Source organism: Scyliorhinus torazame, chromosome 6 (assembly GCF_047496885.1).
Source record: "Scyliorhinus torazame isolate Kashiwa2021f chromosome 6, sScyTor2.1, whole genome shotgun sequence".
Taxonomy (NCBI): domain Eukaryota; kingdom Metazoa; phylum Chordata; class Chondrichthyes; order Carcharhiniformes; family Scyliorhinidae; genus Scyliorhinus; species Scyliorhinus torazame.
The window spans coordinates 111,114,307-111,135,528 of NC_092712.1; the positions used below are offsets into that span (position 1 = coordinate 111,114,307).

At 43.1% G+C, this 21,222-nt stretch overlaps 1 protein-coding gene across 2 annotated transcripts in view; it reads left to right on the plus strand.

Moving 5' to 3' along the window:
- Window positions 1-17,180, plus strand: part of LOC140424953 (metalloreductase STEAP4-like) — a 30,098-nt gene extending 12,918 nt beyond the window's left edge. For both annotated transcript variants that reach the window (XM_072508674.1, XM_072508673.1), the window contains 2 exons: window positions 6,837-7,001; window positions 12,429-17,180. In XM_072508674.1, the coding sequence (XP_072364775.1) occupies window positions 6,837-7,001; window positions 12,429-12,674 (411 nt within the window). In that variant the 3' untranslated portion in view covers window positions 12,675-17,180. The remainder of the gene's footprint in view (window positions 1-6,836; window positions 7,002-12,428) is intronic.
- The last annotated feature ends 4,042 nt before the right edge of the window (window positions 17,181-21,222 follow it).

Here is a 21,222-nt window from a genome sequence, read left to right on the forward strand (position 1 = left end):
TCCCGTCCGGATTCTGACGATACGTGGACAATAAATCACGCTCCTAGCCTTTACTGCTTCCTGCAGAAGAGAATGCCATGGTCTAATGATCCTCTGAGAGAAAGAAAATCCTCATCTACGCCTTAAAAGGGAAACCTAAACCGTGTCCCCTATTTCCCATCACTCCCACAAGAGTAAACAACCACTTCAATAAGATCACCTCTCACTTTATAATGCCTATTGCTAGGAAAGATCTGTTCAAAAGGTCTTTTGTTCCCAGTGCTGTAAGTTTACTAAAGAACATCATGTAAATTTAACTTGCTGTTTTTATTTATTTTAACTGAAGTAAGTGTGGCAGAGCAAATGTGTTATGTTTGTATGATGGATGTTATATATGCACAAATGTATGAATATAGGTATACATGAAAGATTTACTACGTTTTACTAATAGCTGTACAATTATGTATTATATCAGAAGTGAATCCAAAGCCAAATTTCCACTTCTGCGTTAACAACAAAGCTCTATTCTATTCTATTATTTTAATTCAACATTTTTTCATAAATTAAGCCCTTCATCCCAGGAAAGAGTCACGTGAACTTTCTCTGAACTGCTTCTAATGCAATTATATGCTTTTTCAAATAAGGAGACCAAAACTGTACACAGTATTCCAATTATGGTCTCACCAAGGCCCTGTACAGCTGCAATAAAACTTCCCTACATTTATATTCCATTCTCCTTACAATACAGGTCAGCATTTCATTAGCCTTCTTAATCTCTTGCTGTACCTGCAAACCAAACATTTGTGATCCATGCATCAGGACACCCAAATCCTTCTGTACCACTGAGTTCTTAGTCTTAGACCCACTGTTCTCATCTTCAAACTGGACATGAAATACTATCATGTTATGATCACTCTCCTCTAAAGACTCTTTTACTATCAGGTTATTGATTAACCCTATCTCATTGCAAATTACCAGGTTTCGACTAGCTTTCTCCCTGGATGGTTAGAACATACTGCTCTAAGAAACTGACTCAAGTATTCCCTCTGAACTCAGGCTGAGGAGGGTGCATCTGTCTCACAGCAGGTGATACAAAGCAGCCCTCCACCCCAACCGCTCCCACCCCTGGGTAGCACCCACCCACACTTGTACAGATCTGCTCAGCAGGCATCTCTCCACAATAAATTGACAACCTGGGCAAGACCGGGTTTGATTTTATTCATGAGGTTTCCTAGTTGTAACCTTGCCAGATTGACAGTCTGACTATCCGTTAGGCAGGAAGGCAATCAGGGAGTGGAGCAGCAATAAGTGTATTTGGGGGTGATAGAGGAGGTTATACATCACAGTGGAGTTGGTGCATGCTGATTGATCACCAAGGTTCCATTGTAGGGGTGGGGTCAGTCGTTTGGGAAGATAGGCATGGGCTGATAACGGGACAGAACTGACTGATAATGGGAGCCCCATAAGGGGTGGTTGCCAAATTGTGAGTGTCCCATTATTGGGTATTGTCTGAATAAATCAGAAAACCTAGAAGTATTTTCAATGGCTGAAGCCATCATCCCCACCTACTCCACCACCACCACCTGCACTATGCCAATTCCTTATTCATGATTGCGTTCCACATATCGAACAATATTTGACCTTTTTGTCAGCTGTGATACTTTAAGTACTGCCACAGAACTCATTGGCTTTCCCAGCTTTTGACAGTCAACCAAAGAGCACAATTATACCACTGCTGTCCCACCCTAACCCTCCAGAAACTCCCATAGTTTGACAACATTGTCAAATGGTCAGGTGGAAGTCCTGGCCTACTGTTAACGCATCAGTGAGAGGAACATATAATCCGACAAGTCATGTGATACAATATCAGTTCAGTAAATATGAAGAGCTTCAGTTTTAGGAGCCTGCACCCATTTCAAATCTAACTTTACCTCAGCCAACGAGTAACTAATTGGAAACTGTTCATGAAATGAGCTTCTGGAGTTTAATGCATTTGTGTGACATTCCCTTGCCTTCAATTATAATGTAGCCCAGAACCATAAAATAATTTAAGAAACAGCTAAATGCTGTAATGAGCAGACTGTTGTCTTTTTTTCCACTGGAGGAATGAGCTAGGATAACCTTCCTCATCCTTAGGTGCCTTGTGATCTTTTGAATTATATGAGTTTTGTCTTGAGCACTTTGACATGTCACTGGCTTCAAGTACACCCTTAGAAACCACCTTGGAGTAATTCTGGTCTGTGCACTTTAACCAGTCGAAGCACTAGATACAGAAAATATTCACCTCAAAGGTCTTCAGATTTGAATTTTCTTTCTCACGGTGTACATCACTTCCAGAATATCATGGGGGTGAAATTGATCTTGTTTGGTGACCCAAAATGACCAATAATGACTAGGCAATAAGTGATATACACATTCCAAGTTTATTTTCCACTTTCCGCTGCTATCCACCAATTTCTCTTCCCATATGTGCTCATGTTGACTATCAACAGGATGTTAACACCTTGCATGTTGCCATTTTTTCTGAACACTTTGCTCATTGTGCATTGTTCTTTTTGTCTGTTTATTGTTGCCTCTCAAGCTTTTAATTCCCCCTTTGTGTTTCAGACAATCCAAAATTCTGGCTCTCAGTGTAGCTTCAACTGCTAAGTCCCAGGTGCCAACAACACAATAGAGCCTTTTCCTGATATCACAAGAACCAGCAAAATCTTCAGCATTGCAGACGTTTCCATACATTCTTCAATTGTTGCTTTATTGCCATTACCTTTATATGGACCTCAGCCCTGTTTTCAGTTTTTTGGGATGCAATAGAAGGGTATGTTTAAGAAGGGTAGCAAGGATAATCCAGGGAACTACAGGCCGGTGAGCCTTACTTCAGTGGTAGGGAAATTACTGGAGAGAATTCTTCGAGACAGGATCTACTCCCATTTGGAAGCAAATGGACGTACTAGTGAGAGGCAGCATGGTTTTGTGAAGGGGAGGTCGTGTCTCACTAACTTGATAGAGTTTTTCGAGGAGGTCACAAAGATGATTGATGCAGGTAGGGCAGTGGATGTTGTCTATATGGACTTCAGTAAGGCCTTTGACAAGGTCCCTCATGGTAGACTAGTACAAAAGGTGGCATCACACGGGATCAGGGGTGAGCTGGCAAGGTGGATACAGAACTGGCTAGGTCATATAAGGCAGAGAGTAGCAATGGAAGGGTGCTTTTCTAATTGGAGGGCTGTGACCAGTGGTGTTCCGCAGGGATCAGTGCTGGGACCTTTGCTGTTTGTAGTATATATAAATGATTTGGAGGAAAATGTAACTGGTCTGATTAGTAAGTTTGCAGACGACACAAAGGTTGGTGGAATTGCGGATAGCGATGCGGACTGTCAGAGGATACAGCAGGATTTAGATTGTTTGGAGACTTTGGCGGAGAGATGGCAGATGGAGTTTAATCTGGACAAATGTGAGGTAATGCATTTTGGAAGGTCTAATGCAGGTAGGGAATATACAGTGAATGGTAGAACCCTCAAGTGTATTGAAAGTCAGACAGATCTAGGAGTACAGGTCCACAGGTCACTGAAAGGGGCAACACAGGTGGAGAAGGTAGTCAAGAAGGCATACGGCATGCTTGCCTTCATTGGCCGGGGCATTGAGTATAAGAATTGGCAAGTCATGTTGCAGCTGTATAGAACCTTAGTTAGGCCACACTTGGAGTACAGTGTTCAATTCTGGTCGCCACACTACCAGAAGGATGTGGAGGCTTTAGAAAGGGTGCAGAAGAGATTTACCAGAATGTTGCCTGGTATGGAGGGCATTAGCTATGAGGAGCGGTTGAATAAACTCGGTTTGTTCTCACTGGAACGAAGGAGGTTGAGGGGCGACCTGATAGAGGTCTACAAAATTATGAGGGGCATAGACAGAATGGATAGTCAGAGGCTTTTCCCCAGGGTAGAGGGATCAATTACTAGGTGGCATAGGTTTAAGGTGAGAGGGGCAAGGTTTAGAGTAGATGTACGAGGCAATTTTTTTACACAGAGGGTAGTGGGTGCCTGGAACTCGCTACCGGAGGATGTGGTGGAAGCAGGGACGATAGTGACATTTAAGGGGCATCTTGACAAATACATGAATAGGATGGGAATAGAGGGATACGGACCCAGGAAGTGTAGAAGATTGTAGTTTAGTCAGGCAGCATGGTCGGCACGGGCTTTGAGGGCCGAAGGGCCTGATCCTGTGCTGTACATTTCTTTGTTCTTTGTTCTTTGTTCTTTGTTAATAGGTAATATATGCCAGGAATTTTCTCAAGGATTTCTCCTGATTGATAGCTGTAATTTAAGCAGAATATTGTCAGAAATTCTGTTTGTCCACCACCTTTACAATCAGAAGAACCCACTGAGGAAATATGAATCTTGCAGGTCAATGGAAATAAAAAGCAGGAGTGATGTAAAAGAACTGCCAACTTGTAGTCACCCATTCTACATGTTTGCAAATCATTAAGATCTATCCCGCATTTTGAGGATCTCACACTTGATTAGTACTGTGCACTGAGATTAAGAGAATTTAACTGGTAGATTTTAGAGTCACAGCACCAGATTTCCATAGCATGGGGAAGACTCTATGGACCTTTAAAAATGGTGGTTAAGCCCAGTTGCAGAAGTCCCACCCCCAATTCCAGTAAATTCAATTTTTGCCAGCAAGGAGAACGGGGTGGGGTGGGAAACTCAAAGCCAGCAGGGACATTCGAACTCAGTGCTGATTCAAGTAGACTCAATGTTGGCTGTTGCAAATGCTTTCATTCATACTGTGGGAGTCATGAATTGAGCAGAAATCTGGAGCAGAAATAAATGTGTCTTCAAGGTCTGATAATGTCTGTATATCTGTCATGACCTGAAGTTTATTGAGGTCTCCGGAGTTCTGCTCATGATGGATGCTGGGTGAGTAGCTTTGGAGGTGGCACAGAAGGTATGGAGGGGCCATGATGGTGTGGCGGCAGGCATGAGTTGACACATCAGAGATATGAAGGGCCATGGGGTGTGTGGAGGGACATGAGTTGACATGGAATTATGAGGGGCCATGGTGAGTTGGATGGAGTTGAGTTTATTTCATGGAAACCATAAAGTTCAGAAGGAGGCCGTTCTGCCCTTCGAGTATGTACCAATCGTCCAAAAGAGCACCCGATATAGGCCCACTCCCCCGCCCTATCCCTGTTACCCCACCTAACACTTGGATACTAAGGGGCAATTTAGCATGGCCAATCCACCTAACCTGCACATCTTTGGACTGTGTGAAGAAACCGGAGCACCCGGAGGAAACCCACACAGGCTCAGGGAAAATGTGCAAACTCCACACAGACAGCCGCCCAAAGTCGCAATCGAAGCCATGCCCCTGGCGCTGTGAGGCAGCAGTGCTAACCACTGTGCCACCGTACCCCCTGAGTTGCAAAGTGTATATGAGATGGAAGTGGTGGGGGCGGAAGTGTCGGGGGTGGGGGGTTTGGAAGGTGTGAGAGTTAGAGGGTCTAACAGCTTCTGAAACAACTGTGACAAGGTTCCGGAGGACCAGAAAGGTCTCCTAACTAGTCCGCTTCAGTTCTCATACATCCCCATGGCTACTTACGCTTTGCTTCTGGTATTGCTGGGCCTGATTCCATCCCATATCTGCCCGCCTTCCCCAGAGGAAAAAATCTACAATCTGGGGCAGTTTTAATTGAAACCTATCCAGTTCGAGCTACCTGCCTTGGTAGCCAAAATCCAAGTCACAGAGTCATTGCCACACAGAGAGAGGTCATTCAGCCTATTAGGCTGAATTTTCCAGTCACACCGACCGCGGGACCAGAAATTTCCATTCCAAGTCACCAGACCTTTTGCAGGGCCATCAAATATTCAGATGATTCTCGTGGTGGGAGGGCCTGTAAAATCCCACCTATCAAGTCCATGCTGACTCCCTGTAGAGCAATCCACTTAGTCCCTTTTCCGCTACTCAGTCTCTGTAGTACTGTACATTTATTTTGCTGAAGTACTCATCCAATTTCCACCACCTTCTGTGGCAACAAGCTCCAGCCCATTACCACTTGTTGCATTAAATAGTTCTCCACACATCCCCCCTTTATCTACGCCCAAACGCTTAAACCTGGGGTCACCTCAGCCCATTAGTTGATGGGAACAGCTTTTCTTTGTCTACCCCTTCTAACCCTGTCATAATCTTGGCCACCCTCTGTCGAATCCCCCCTCAAACTCTTTTGTTCCAAGAAGAACAACCCCAGTTTTTCCAACTTAACCTTCTAGCTAAAACCCCTCTCATCCTGCCTAAAGTGTGGTGAGCAGAACTGGGTACAATACTCGAGTTGTGGCTTAACCAGAGCTTCATAATATTCAGCATGACTTCCTTGCTTTTGTATTCAGTACGTCCATTTATCAAGCCTAAGATTTAATAGGCTTTGCTAACCACTATCACAATTCTGTTTTAATGGCGAATGTTAGATTCAATAGTTGCTGGCTTGTTTGTAGCATATATAAGAGAATTGGATCAAGTCATTCTGATTCAGCAAAGAACAGCACAAATTCAGTGTGGATATAAACATAAGAAATGGTCAGATTTGGTCCTGTGACTGGGCATGACTGAGTGAATAAGTTGAAAAAAACAAACGACCTTTGTCCATCCCCTCATTCTTCTATTTTTACAGTAATGGTACCTGCAGGATTGTTATTTTTGTCATGACAAAATATCCAAGTGTTGTGATCCAAGAAGGTGGTCAAAGTAGGATTGTTTCTCTCTGTGAGTGCTGTGCCAGACTAATAAGCTGCATAGGTAACATAGATAGGAAACACATATTTTTGTGTCTTCAAGCAGTTTAATTCTTGTTTTCAACACAGGTGAAAAAGAACACAACCTCAGAGATAGAGATGGTGTGGGTCTGGCGTGGTGATTTATTTTACGCACTTGGAATTTTAGGTTTTTTTGTCTTCTGCTTGCTTGGAATAACATCCCTTCCATCTGTCAGCAATGCAATGAACTGGAGAGAATTCCGATTTGTTCAGGTAATTCATTTGTCACTTAGAGAGGTCCATTCATTACAATGTCCATTTGTTCTATAAGGAAACTGGAACAAAACTGAGAAGCAGTGCATAACTGTCAATATATCCAGATGCTCAAGAACAACATGCATAGGCCAATTAAAGGAATTTTCATTCTTCAAATGTACTTTAAGCTGAAAAGTCTAGAATTCTCTCTCCCACAAGGCTGTGAGTGCTGGGTTAATTGATGAATTGATGTCTTCAAGACTAAGAATTCACATTTTTATTAGGTAAGAGCCACATACGAACATACAAAACAGGAGCAGAACTAGGACCCTCAAGCCTGCTCCGCCATCCAATAAGATCATTGTTGATCTGTCTGTGTTTCCAGTTCCACATGCCCATCTACCCCTGGTAATCTTTGATTCCCGTGCCTAACAAGAATCTATCTACCTCGGCCTTAAACATATTCAAAGATCCCACATTTACTGCCTTCTGAGGCAGAGAGTTCCAAAAGGTTACATAAGAGTTCATGGTGTTGAGGTATCATATTAGCATGGATAGAGGATTGGTTAAGTAACCAGAAGCAATGAGCAAGGAGTAAGGAGTCATTTTGGGGTTGGCAAGCTGGAAGCAGTGGAGTGCTACAGGGATCAGTGTTGAGATTTCAACAATTTACAGACTAAATCAATTACTTGGATGAAGGGACCAAATGTATGGTTGCTAAATTTGCTGATGAAGCAAACTTCAGTAAGAAAGTAAGTTTTGAAGAGGACATAAGGAGACTGTGAAGAGATTAAAGACAAGTCAAGTGAGCTGGCAAGAATTTAGCAGCAGAAAATGTGAATTTGTGCACTTTGACAGGAAGACTTTGGTAGGAAGAATAGAAAAGCAGAGTATTATTTAAATGAGGAGAGATTGCAATCTGATTTACAGAGGGATCTGGGTGTCCTGGTACATGAGACACAACAGTTAGTACAGTAAAATTGTTATTATCTGGTATGCACACAAAATGAGCGGTGCAGTTAATCAAAATTGCCAGTTAATTGGGATTTAGCGGCCATTATGTGATTTGCACATGCAGCTAACAGGGACCTAAATAGCGGCCAAGGTTTCTTGTACGCAGGTACATAAGAATATAAGAACATAAGAACTAGGAACAGGAGTAGGCCATCTGGCCCCTCGAGCCTGCTCCGCCATTTAATGAGATCATGGCTGATCTTTGTGGACTCAGCTCCACTCTCCGGTCCGTACACCATATCCCCGAATCCCTTTATTCTTTAGAAAGGTATCTATCTTTTTCTTAAAAACGTTTAAAGAAGGAGCCTCAACTGCTTCACTGGGCAAGGAATTCCAGAGATTCACAACCCTTTGGGTGAAGAAGTTCCTCCTAAACTCGGCCTTAAATCTACTTCCCCTTATTTTGAGGCTATGCCTCCTAGTTCTGCTTTCCCCGACCAGTGGAAACAACCTGCCCGCATCTATCCTATCTATTCCCTTCATAATTTTATATGTTTCAATAAGATCCCCCCCACATCCTTCTAAACTCCAATGAGTACAGTCCCAGTCTACTCAACCTCTCGTCATAATCTAATCCCCTTAACTCTGGGGTCAACCTAGTGAATCTCCTCTGCACTCCCTCCAGTGCCAATATGTCCTTTCTCAGGTAAGGAGACCAAAACTGAACACAATACTCCAGATGTGGCCTCACAAACACCCTATACAATTGCAACATAACCTCCCTAGTCTTGAACTCCATCCCTCTAGCAATGAAAGACAAAACTCGATTAGCCTTCTTAATCACCTGTTGCACCTGCTCACCAACGTTTTGCGACTCGTGCACCAGCACACCCAGGTCCCTCTGCACAGCAGCATGTTTTAACATCTTACCGTTTAAATAATAATCCATTCTGCTATTATTCCTTCCAAAATGGATAGCCTCACACTTGGCAACATTGAATTCCATCTGCCAGACCCTAGCCCATTCACCTAACCTATCCAAATCCTTCTGCAGACTTCCGGTATCCTCTGCACTTTTTGCTTTACCACTCATCTTAGTGTCGTCTGCAAACTTTGACACATTGCACTTGGTCCCCAACTCAAAATCATCTATGTAAATTGTGGACAACTGCGGGCCCAACACTGATCCTTGAGGGACCCCACTAGTTACAGGTTGCCAACCAGAGAAACACCCATTTATCCCCACTCTCTGCTTTCTGTTAGTTAACCAATCCTCTACCCATGCTACCACTTTACCCTCAATGCCATGCATCTTTAGTTTATGCAGCAACCTTTTGTGTGGCACCTTGTCAAAAGCTTTCTGGAAATCCAGATATACCACATCCATTGGCTCCCCGTTATCTACTGCACTGGTAACATCCTCAAAAAATTCTACCAAATTAGTCAGACACGACCTACCCTTTGTGAACCCATGCTGCATCTGCCCAATGGGACAATTTCCCTCCAGGTGCCCCACTATTTCCTCCTTAATGATAGATTCCAGCATTTTCCCTACAACCGAAGTTAAGCTTACCGGCCTATAATTACCCGCTTTCTGCCGACCTCCTTTTTTAAACAGTGGTGTCACGTTTGCTACTTTCCAATCCTCTGGGACCACCCCAGAGTCTAGTGAATTTTGATAAATTATCACTAGTGCGTTTACAATTTCCCTAGCCATCTCTTTTAACACTCTGGGATGCATCCCATCAGGGCCAGGAGACTTGTCTACCTTTAGCCCCATTAGCTTGCCCAATACTGCCTCCTTAGTGATTACAATCATCTCAAGGTTCTCACCTATCATATTTTTATTTCCATCAATCACTGGCATGTTATTTGTGTCTTCCACTGTGAAGACTGACCCAAAAAGCCTGTTCAGCTCCTCAGCCATTTCCCCGTCTCCTATTATTCAATCTCCCTTCTCATCTTCCAAAGGACCAATATTTACCTCAGCCACTCTTATAGAACATAGAACATACAGGGCAGAAGGAGGCCATTCGGCCCATCGAGTCTGCACCGACCCACTTAAGTCCTCACTTCCACCCTATCCCCATAACCCAATAACCCCTCCTAACCTTTTTGGTCACTAAGGGCAATTTATCATGGCCAATCCACCTAACCTGCACGTCTTTGGACTGTGGGAGGAAACCGGAGCACCCGGAGGAAACCCACGCACACACGGGGAGAACGTGCAGACTCCGCACAGACAGTGACCCAGCAGGGAATCGAACCTGGGACCCTGGCGCTGTGAAGCCACAGTGCTATCCACTTGTGCTACCGTGCTGCCCTTTTTTTTGTCTTATATATTTGTAGAAGCTTTTACTATCTGCTTTTATGTTCTGAGCCAGTTTACTTTCATAGTCTACCATACTCTTCTTTATGGCTTTTTTAGTAGCTTTCTGTTGTCCCCTAAAGACTTCCCAGTCCTCTAGTCTTCTAGGTCCCAGTCCTCTAGGTACAGCTAGTGATTAGGATGGCAAATGGAATGTTGGTGCTTATTGCAGGAGAAATGGAATAAGAAAAATAGGGAATCATTACTGCAGTTGTACAGGGCATTAGTGAGATGATATCGGGAATATCGTGTACAGTTTTGACCTCCTTAAGAAAGGATGTTATTCCATTTCAAACAGTTCAGAGAAGGTTCGCTCAACTGATTCCTCGGCTGAAGGGGTTATGTTCCAAGTAAAAGTTGAACAGGTCTGGCCTGTATCCATTGGAGTGTAGAAGAATGAGAGGTAATCTTATAGGATCTTCTAAGATCCTGAGGGGACTTCACATAGTATATGCAGAAAAGAATATTTCCCCATAAGGTAAACATTAGAATTGGGGATATAGTTTAAAAATAATGGGCCTCCCATTTAAGATAGAGATGAGAATTTCTTTCTCTCAGAGTGGTTAGTCTGAGGAGTTCTCTTCCCAGAGCAGTGAAGACCGGATCAGTGAATGTTTTTAAGGCTGATGAGATAGGTTTTTGTTTGACAAGGGAGTCAAAGGTTATAGAGGGCGGGGAGAGCCAAGAAAGTAGAGATGAAGCCACAGTTAGATCAGCCGTGATCTTATCAAATGGCAGAGCAAACGTGAGTGGCCAAATGGGCTACTGCTGTTCCTAGTCATATATTCAAATGTACCAAGAGACATGATCAAGGCAGGTTAAACAGAGTTGAGGTACAGATCTAATTTAATGATAGATTAAGGTGTAGAAGTAAAATTATATGCTCGTGTTCCTATGTCCAGACGCATCGTGCCAGACATTAGTTGAAAAAGTCGTAGAGCTGGATGGTAAATCAGGAATTACTGACTGCAGCACTGCCATTTGAAATTCTGTACATTGTGGAAGGAAGGGAAGCTGAGATATGAAGAGGTCCATCATTTTGAGGACTTAGGAAAGAATAGGTTAGACTGATGTTCAAAGAAAGTGGAGGAGTGCTCCTCTGTGCCCCTGAAAGAAACCTTAGGCCTCCTCTGACCCAATCTTCCCTTTTACTTCCCCAACCACGATTTCAGTTGGATCCCCGCCCATACAGAAGATTTATCAATGCCAAAGGATATTTCCTCTTGTCCCCAGCAGCAGAAATCATGTCACCTGATTTTAACAGTGTGGTGAATGTATTCTGCCAATAATCCACCATTGTATTTGTATCTGTGCTGTTGGCTTTGTATTTGTATCTGTGCTATGCTGTTGCCCTTGTGGGCTCCTCCTCTGGGACATTGTATGGCATTATCCATAGGGGAACATGTTGGGGTCTGTATGGGCTCCGCCCATGGCTCCTCCCCTTGAAGGGAGGTATAAAGAGCAGTCGACCTGTAGGCGGTTCTCAGTATTAGATCAGTCACAGGCAGGCACAGTTCTAAGTTGATTAACGCCTCAATTTACTTCTACTCCCGTTTCGAGTGAATTGATGGTCGCATCAAACAGCCACGCAGGCATCTCTTGTGGACTTCCAGACTGTCTTGATTGGGACGTTGACTGGTGATATTCTAGTGAGGCCTAACCGTTCAAGGTAATTGGGCCTTCTCCCCTGCTCACTCAGCCAGATTTCCCTTCCTGAACTTAAAATTAATCCTCAGAAGTCGAATTCTAAACTCCTCAATCCGGAAAATGGAGCTGTTGAGCTTATTTATCCTGAATAGCTTTACCTGTGTGTTTTCAGTTTATATAGCTTGCACCCAAACGGAAAAAACAGTTAAAACTGGGAAATAAGAATCCTGGTCCGAATGTTTTTTTCCCTTTTTGGGCATCATCTCATTGTGATTTGCCCATACATGGAGGCCCATGTTATTTTCATAGCTGAGATTCGATTTGACCAGTGGAATTTTATTTCATAGCAAAACAATCGCCGTGGCTATTTGTGGTTGTGTTTAATGAGAAGCATGCATTTAAATAATCTTGGTATGGTATTATGACAGAAATTTGAATTATTAATCCTGCCTAACATATTTCTCCTTTTCTTCCAGTCAAAGCTGGGTCATGTCACGTTGCTCCTGTGCACAGCTCACACTGCTGTACTTGGATGGAATAAATTTCTAAGACCTACAGCGTTTAAATGGGGGCTTCCACCAGGGTACATGCTGGCTATGGTGATTCCCTGCATTGTGCTGGTTTTAAAGCTAATTCTCATAACTCCATGTGTAGACAGAATGATCACACGAATTCGACAGGGTTGGGAAAGGAAAAGAAGAGACTTAGACTATTCCGCCTAAATGCTTTGAAAAGACAAGATTAGTCCATTCTGAATGAAAATACTGCAGAAATGTTCAACACTGAAATTTGATACTCCAAACCTCTTGGAATAATGGCACTTATGATGCTTAAATATTATCATTCCTGACTCACATCTAGAGAGTAGGTTACTCTCCTAAACCCCACCCCGTCCCAGTTAAACTGAACGTAAAATTGTTCCTGGTGAAATGAGGCCTCCCTGCCCCTTCCACACCCTCCAAGGGTACTTGTGGTACAAATTGCCCCCGCTCATTAATGCATGTCTGTTGAGCCACCTACTGCCTCACTTTAACTTAATTGGCAGTATGAATAATATAAAGAATAATACTTGTATTCATCTAGATCCGTTTCATGGTGTGATGTCCCAAGGACTTTATTCTTTTAACATGGATGAAAATGTAAAAATTGCAATAACAGGTCAGGCATTGAAACCAATGTAAAAGAGAATCAGAGGGGGTATTAAATAGGAAACCAATCTGCCACCGCCTGGTCTACATAATTGGAAAAAGTTGACTGACCTCCCAAGCGTTTCCTATAGAAAATTATTTGTGCTCTCAAACGTACATTCGGCCTCAATGCCATTTTGATGCTGGTATGCTTGCCGTCCGCAGTGCACAAGCCCCTTTGAGCCTGTACATTAACTGTCAAACGAGCAGTTCCTAAAACTGGAGGTGCCTTCAAAATTTCTAAAGTAATTTTGGGGCTGTTACTGATCCCACTATGTTCACTCCTGGATCTTCCACAGCAACCTCCAGCCCCCACCTCCTTCTCCAACCAAAAACCCCCATTTTGCCTGGAATCCCGTTTTTAAGATGAAAGATATATCTAGTTGGGAACTATTGGATTTTCCTACCCTCCACAACCCTGCCATGCACCCCACCCCAATCAGCACACTGCCTGTCAGTACTGCAAATACACAGACAGCTCACTGATCATTTTCAAATGAATCCCAACCATGAAATTAACTTGGGCTTCTATGAAACCTTACCAGATGGGTAATGGGTTTAATCTGCCATCCCTCCGACTCGCTCCCCATCTGACAAATGGGTCACTTTAAAATCAAGCTTTAATATTATATTTTGCTTTTGTTGACCCTCAGTATACTATCGCAGTGACCATAAGACATTGGGGTAGAAGTAGGCCATTCAGCCCATCGAGTCTGCTCTGCCATTCAATGAGATCATGACTGATCTGATATAATGACTTTGAACTCCACTTTCCTGACTTATTCCCTTGATTCAATTACTGCTTTAAAATCTGTCTTTCTCAGCCTTCAACATACTTAATGGGTGTTTCCCTGGTTGGCAATCAGTAGCTAGTGGTGTCCCTCAGGGATCAGTGTTGGGCCCACAATTGTTCACAATTTACATAGACGATTTGGAGTTGGGGACCAAGGGCAGTGTGCCCAAGTTTGCAGACGACACTAAGATGAGTGGTAAAGCAAAAAGTGCAGAGGATACTGGAAGTCTGCAGAGGGATTTGGATAGGCCAAGTGAAAGGGTTAGGGTCTGGCAGATGGAATACAATGTTGACAAAAGTGAGGTTATCCATTTTGGTAGGAATAACAGCAAAAGGGATTATTATTTAAATGATAAAATATCAAAACATGCTGCTGTGCAGAGAGACCTGGGTGTGCTAGTGCATGAGACGCAAAAAGTTGGTTTACAGGTGCAACAGGTGATTAAGAAAGCAAATGGAATTTTGTTCTTCATTGCTAGAGGGATGGAGTTTAAGACTAGGGAGGTTATGCTGCAATTGTATAAGGTGTTAGTGAGGCCACACCTGGAGTATTGTGTTCAGTTTTGGTCTCCTTACTTGAGAAAGGACATACTGGCACTGGAGGATGTGCAGAGGAGATTCACTAGGTTAATCCCAGAGCTGAAGGGGTTGGATTACGAGGAGAGGTTGAGTAGACTGGGACTGTACTCGTTGTAATTTAGAAGGATGAGGGGGGATCTTATAGAAACATATAAAATTATGAAGGGAATAGATAGGATAGATGCGGGCAGGTTGTTTCCACTGGCGGGTGAAAGCAGAACTAGGGGGCATAGCCTCAAATTAAGGGGAAGTAGATTTAGGACTGAGTTTTGGAGGAACTTCTTCACCCAAAGGGTTGTGAATCTATGGAATTCCTTGCCCAGTGAAGCAGTAGAGGCTCCTTCATTAAATGTTTTTAAGATAAAGATAGATAGTTTTTTGAAGAATAAAGGGATCAAGGGTTATGGTGTTCGGGCTGGAAAGTGGAGCTGAGTCCACAAAAGGTCAGCCATGATCTCATTGAATGGTGGATCAGGCTCAAGGGGCCAGATGGCCTACTCCTGCTCCTAGTTCTTATGTTCTTAACGGCCCAGCATCTTAGCCTCTGCGGTAAAGAATCCCACAGATTCAATTGCGCCCCCCCGCCCCCCCACCGAGAAGAGATTCCTCCACATCTCTATCTTAAATGGGTGACTTTGTCATTGAAATAGATCATTCATACTTTAAATTCAGTACAATGCAATCTTTAAAAATATAATCAGTCAAATGCAATATACATTGCATGCCAAAAATTATAAGCCATATTTATTTGTAAAATCATTATACAAAAATGGTATACACATTATGAAGACTCTTTCCTGTTCCTGTTTCATCAATGATTTTTCAGCGACCTTTTCACTGTTATTGTTGAATTCCAACATTGTAGTTCAACATAGTATGACTAATGATGTGGACTGAATAACAGAAAGCAGTTGCAGATCTACAATGAACATCACCTGGAAATGTGAACTGTGCAATACAGGGAACATTGATGAACTGAAGTAATAATCAAATTACTGCAATAATTAATTGAATTAATGTATTTTCTCATTATATACAGTTACAACATCCTAATATATTTACAATAAAGTTTCTTACTCATACTTCACCACTGGAATTTTGAGTAAGATCATATAGCTGACTGAGATGACAAAAAGACCAGGTTATGCCATTTTGATGGTCATGTCATACATTGCTTGTGGAGTTGTTGATTTATTCTACCAATCATCTCTGTCAATATATCAAATGGGGCAGCATGGTGGCACAGCGGTTAGCACTGCTGCCTCAGAGTACCAGGTACCCGGGTTCGATTCCAACCTTGGGTGACTGTGTGGAATTTGCACATTCTCCCCATGTCTGTGTGGGCTTCCTCCAGGTGCTCTGGTATCATCCCACAGTCCAAATATGTGCAAGTTAAGTGGATTGGCTGTGCTAAATTGACCCTTAGTGTCCAACGGTTAGGTGGGGTTACAGGGATAGGGTGGAGGAGTGGGCCTAGATGGAGTCCGTTTTTGGATGGTCTTTGCAGATTTGATGGGCCGAATGGCCTCCTTCTGCACTGTTGAGATTCTATGAATTTCTCTCTCTCTCTTTATCAATCTCTACCAGCTTTGACAAAGAATCATCCAGACTCGAAACATTAGCTCCATTCTCTCTCCACGGATACTGTTTTTGTTCCAGATTCCAGCATTCCCAGTAAATTGCTTTAATCTCTATCAATTAGTCTACAATAGACCCAGATATGATCCGAGGAAACCCACACACGTCATCTATGATAATATTAGGTTTTTGTACATCTATTTCACTCGGCTGGGTGCAGAGTAGCCCTCATATGTATATCTGCTCCCTAATAATTCCAATGCTGTTAAATTCTATCAAAAATTTCCCATTCATAAGGCACCTGAAGTTTAAGGGGTTCCAATCGTTACATTCACACCGGAATCACGCTGACTGATCCTGTCTGGTGCTGACCTTCCACTCACCACCAGAGTACCTAGGTCCTGGGACGGCACCAAATTTTCAGAGATTTGGAAGTTGCACAGATCAATTTAGGCGCTCACCCATTAAGAAGCCTCACTTCGCTATTAAGGCCAAGAATGTCAGGCGCAGTCCTTTCTGCTCCCCGACTCCGCAACCAAGGAAACACGCAAAATTCCACCCTGGGAGTTACAGTTAGACATTATGAAGAACAAAACTAATTTAAAATCTTTTTTTTTTTAAATTTAGAGTACCCAATTCATTTTTTCCAAATTAAGGGGCAATTTAGTGTGGCCAATTCACCTAGCCTGCACATCTTTGGGTTGTGGGGTGAAACCCACGCAAACACGGGGAGAATGTGCAAACTCCAGAGCCGGGATCGAACATGGGACCTCGGCGCTGTGAGGCTAACCACTGCACCACCATGCTGCCCTGTTAATTTAAAATCTTTTAGGGGCCCAGGTAATAATCAATTTGCTGTAACACCTAATTAAATTCATGTATTTGTTTCCATTGTAAACAATTGCAATATCTGAGAGATTTACAATAAAGTTCCTCTCTCATACTTCACCACTGGAATTTATGAATATGCTTGTATATCTGATCTGGACGAAAAAAGACCAAGTCCATGTATTCCAATTTATACTATTTTGATGTTTACATGATACATTGTTAATGAAGCAGTTGATTAAACAGAGCAATTAATTACTCCACCCTTGAAGGTGCTGGTACAACTATTTCTTCTCCCTCGGTATTCTGGCTCCAAACTAATGCTCGTTCTCTATTTGGGTAAAGATGTGGAAAATCTCGGTGTAGGTAATACCTGGGCTCCTGACTTGCTCTTTCAGGCATTGTTGGCCTATTAGGTACCATAAAGATCATAGTTTAGCCAGACCTTTCTGCATTTTAAATGATGGGTATTTATGGAATGCATGAAATGTGGATAAGGTGGGGCAATGTTGGGAAGGAGAAGGGTTAGGATGGAGGAGGAATCTTGTAAGGGGTCCAGTTTGAGGGCTATGGTGATGGCAGCGTTGCTAATTGCTCTGAGTAGATATTCAGGGAGCCCGGTGGTGAAGATATTGGATCAGTTGAGGAGGCATTTTAGGGTGGAAGGGATGTCGGTGTTAACGCGAGAATCATGGGTATGAGCCAGTGGGAATGGATAGTGTATACAGGAGGTGAAGGGAAGTGGAGCTGGTCAAGTTAAGGAAAGGTTCGCTAGTCTGGAGGAGCTAAGGGAGAGGGTCGAGCTGCCGAAGGGGAGTGAGTTCAGGTATCTGCAGGTTAGGGACTTTGCGAGAAAGGTCTGGAGGTGGTTCCTTAGGTTGCTGGAATACCCTGCTGGAGCGACTGCTGCTTCTGGATGTAGAAGGAAGGGAAGAATTGGGGATATATATAAGCGGCTGGGGGAGCAGGGAGGCGAGCGGGTGAAGATTAAGGAGAAATGGGAAGCGGAGTTGGGAGGAGAGATCAATTGGGGAGTGTGGAGTGAGGCACTGCATAGGGTAAACAGGACTTCCTCCTGTGCAAGGATGAGCCTGATACAGTTTAAGGTGGTGCACAGGGTGCATATGACTCGGGCGAGAATGAGTGGGTTCTTTCAGGAGGTAGCAGATGAGTGTGAGAGGTGTGGGCGGTGGCCAGCAAATCACGCGCATATGTTTTGGGGTTGCGGATAATTGTGAAGATTCTGGGCAGGGGTCATCGTGGTCCTAGCCAGGATAATGGAGGAGGAGGTGGACCCGGACCCTTTGGTGGCGATATTTGGGGATTCAGAGGAGCCAGAGCTCATGGAGAGGAGGAAGGCCGATGTCATGGCCTTCGCCTCTCTGATTGCACGCCGGTGAAGTTTGCTGGAGTGGTGGTCGGCATCGCCATCGGGGGTGGCGGCTTGGTTGGGTGACCTGTACGACTTTGTGTGGTTGGAGAAGATAAAGTACGAGTTAAGGGGCTCTGCAGAGGGGTTTGAGAAAAGATGCGGGATGTTTGTGAAAAAATCCATGGAATGCATGAGAAATCCCACTATTCGTGGGATTAGTCATCGGTTTAAGCACCACTCCCTTCACCACAAGCACACCATAGTTGCAGGATACACTATCTGCATGATACATTGCAGCAACCTACCAAGGCTTTTTTAGTAGTACCCATAAGGAATGATGGCAACCTCCAGGAGTCAGACTTCAGTGTTGGAGTGCTGTTGCTGAATTGGTCAAAGAGCTCGCTGCAGCTCTGAATTGGACTTAGTCTCATAGTTCATTAAAATAAGCTCAGTTGGAAAGTTATTTATGAGTACCCAAGCCAAAGGAGGTGTCATATGCCTCTGTCAAATCAAGGCATAGCTGATCCCTGCAAACGTCTTTGTACAGGATCTCTTGAAAAATAAAATTGAAGTCAAATTTTCAGAGGCTCGGACTTCTGGTGATTCCCATATCCACTATTAAATCAGCTGGTGCACATGTTCTCACAAGGTGTGCCTATGCTCACTATACACCAGTCAACCTTTGAGTGTCTATTTCCCTGTAACATAAATATTTCCTTATGACAATGGCCTTGCAAGGATTAGGCCATCCTGGAATGGTTGTTGCCTTGTCAGAACTTAAATGTATTTAGGTCCTGTTCTATTTTCCAACCATTGCAGTGCACTACCAATAATATTCAAACAGTCAGATACTATCAAGCATACTTAGAGGAAGAGCAACAAAAAGATCTCATAATGTTATTGTAAAAGCAAAAGAATATTGGTAGGGACACACCGGGGTGCACTACATTAACTGAAGTTAATATAAATGTAGGTGACTCCAGCCCGATAAAACAGCATCCATATCGTCCGCAAAAACTAGCTCAAATAGAAGTGGAAATCCAATACATATTGGGGAATAATTTAATTGAACCCAGTAAGGGTAGCTGGAGTTCGCTTGTCATAAAATTACCTAAACCATATAGGCCAACGCAGTTCTGTGCAGACTACCGGAAGGTCAATGCCATCACCAAAATGGATTTTTATCCACTCACAGATTGGAGGACTGTATCGATGAGATAGGCAGTGCCTCATGCCTTTTGAAAATCCACTTGTTAAAGGGGATATTGGCAGGTTCCTTTAATACACAGAGATATCTGCCTTTGTTATTCCAAGAGGATTCTATCAGTGTAAAGTGATGCCGTTCAGATTTTAAAACACACCAGCCACATTTCAATGACTCATACATCAAGTAGTGGCTTGGGTGCCTAACTGTGTGGTCTTTTTTGGATGACGTGGTAGTTTGCAGTCACACATGAAAGAAGCATGTAGGACAATAGGAGAAGTTATTTAAACAACTGCAGTTGAACAATTTAGTCATCAATTTTGCCAAAAGCGAGTTTGCCAAAGAAAAAGTGACCTGCCTAGGGCATGTTGTGGGACAGGGATGAGTGGTACCCAGAATAACCAAGGTAAGGGCATTATTAGATTTCCCCATTCCCAAAACAAAATGGGAGAATATGAGGTTCCTAGGCATGTGTGGGTTGAATAGAAAATTTGTACCTAACTTAAGTACCATAGCAGTAACTTGACGAATGTATTGCAGAAACAAGCAAAAATAGTTTGGTCTGCAAAATACCAAACAGCTTTTGAGAAATTGAGGGCCATATTAGTAAGCAAACCTGATTTGTCCAAACTCTTCAAAATGGCCACGGATGCCAGCGCCCTGGGGTACATAGTGCGACTACAGGTTGACGAGTCAAGAATAGAGAGGCCAGTGGGATACTTTTCAAAGAAACTAATTCTTTGCCAAAGAAATCCACCATTAAGAAGGGAGCCTTAGTATTGGTACCAGCCCTTCAGCATTTTGAAGTTATGTCCAACATGAAAATAAACAAAGTCGAATTTACACTGACCATAATCCACTTACTTTTGTGGAAAGATTTAAAACTCAGAACGCAAGGTTGTTTCTTTGGAGTTTATTGTTCCAACTTTTCAATCTACAAATTGCACTATTTCCTGGAAAGGGCAATATTATTGCGGATGCATTGTCACAAGTTTAAATGCTGATAAGCAGCAGATGTAGGTTTGAGGCAGCTTAGATGGTGGGAAAAAAATGATGAATGGATGTGGGTTTTGTGTCACAAACCTTGTGATAAAATGTCCTTTCAATGACGTTTCACCCCTCTAAGGTGGGGGAGGTATACAAGTGTCCTTCCTATTTATTTCCTTTGTTCCCATTTATTTTATTTTATTTTATTTTATTGTTTTGATCCTTGGACCCGCAATCAGGATGTGCCTTTAAGCACCTGTTGAAACAGCTTGCTTGCCGGGACACTGTGTTGCCAGGTTTTGTATTTTGGAGAGGAGAAACCAGGTTCTTCAGTACTGAGTAGATCTTAGGAACCAACTTTGGAGGGAGTCGGTTCAATTGGTTAACTGGCAACCAATGGGTTGGTCAGGGACTGGGTTCTGCCTAACAGTCAGTGATCGGTTCCTGCGTGATGCTTTCTGAGTGAACTGTGCAGAAGTGTTTAGACCTTGGAAGTGAAAGGAACTTTCTCTCTCTCTCTCGCTCTCATGCTTGCTAAACTGAAAGAACTGCTCTATTGTTCTGAAAGTAGTGAGTTCCTGCCACATCCGTTGCTGTGACCCTGAAATGATGCTGAGTCTACAGAGAAAGTAGACAACCTTGGCAGAGAAAACCATCTCAAGCCTCGAAGGAAGAAGTATCGAAATGAAAGCCTGAACTTCAAAAAGACAGATCATAAGCCATCCCAGTGCATCAAGGATCC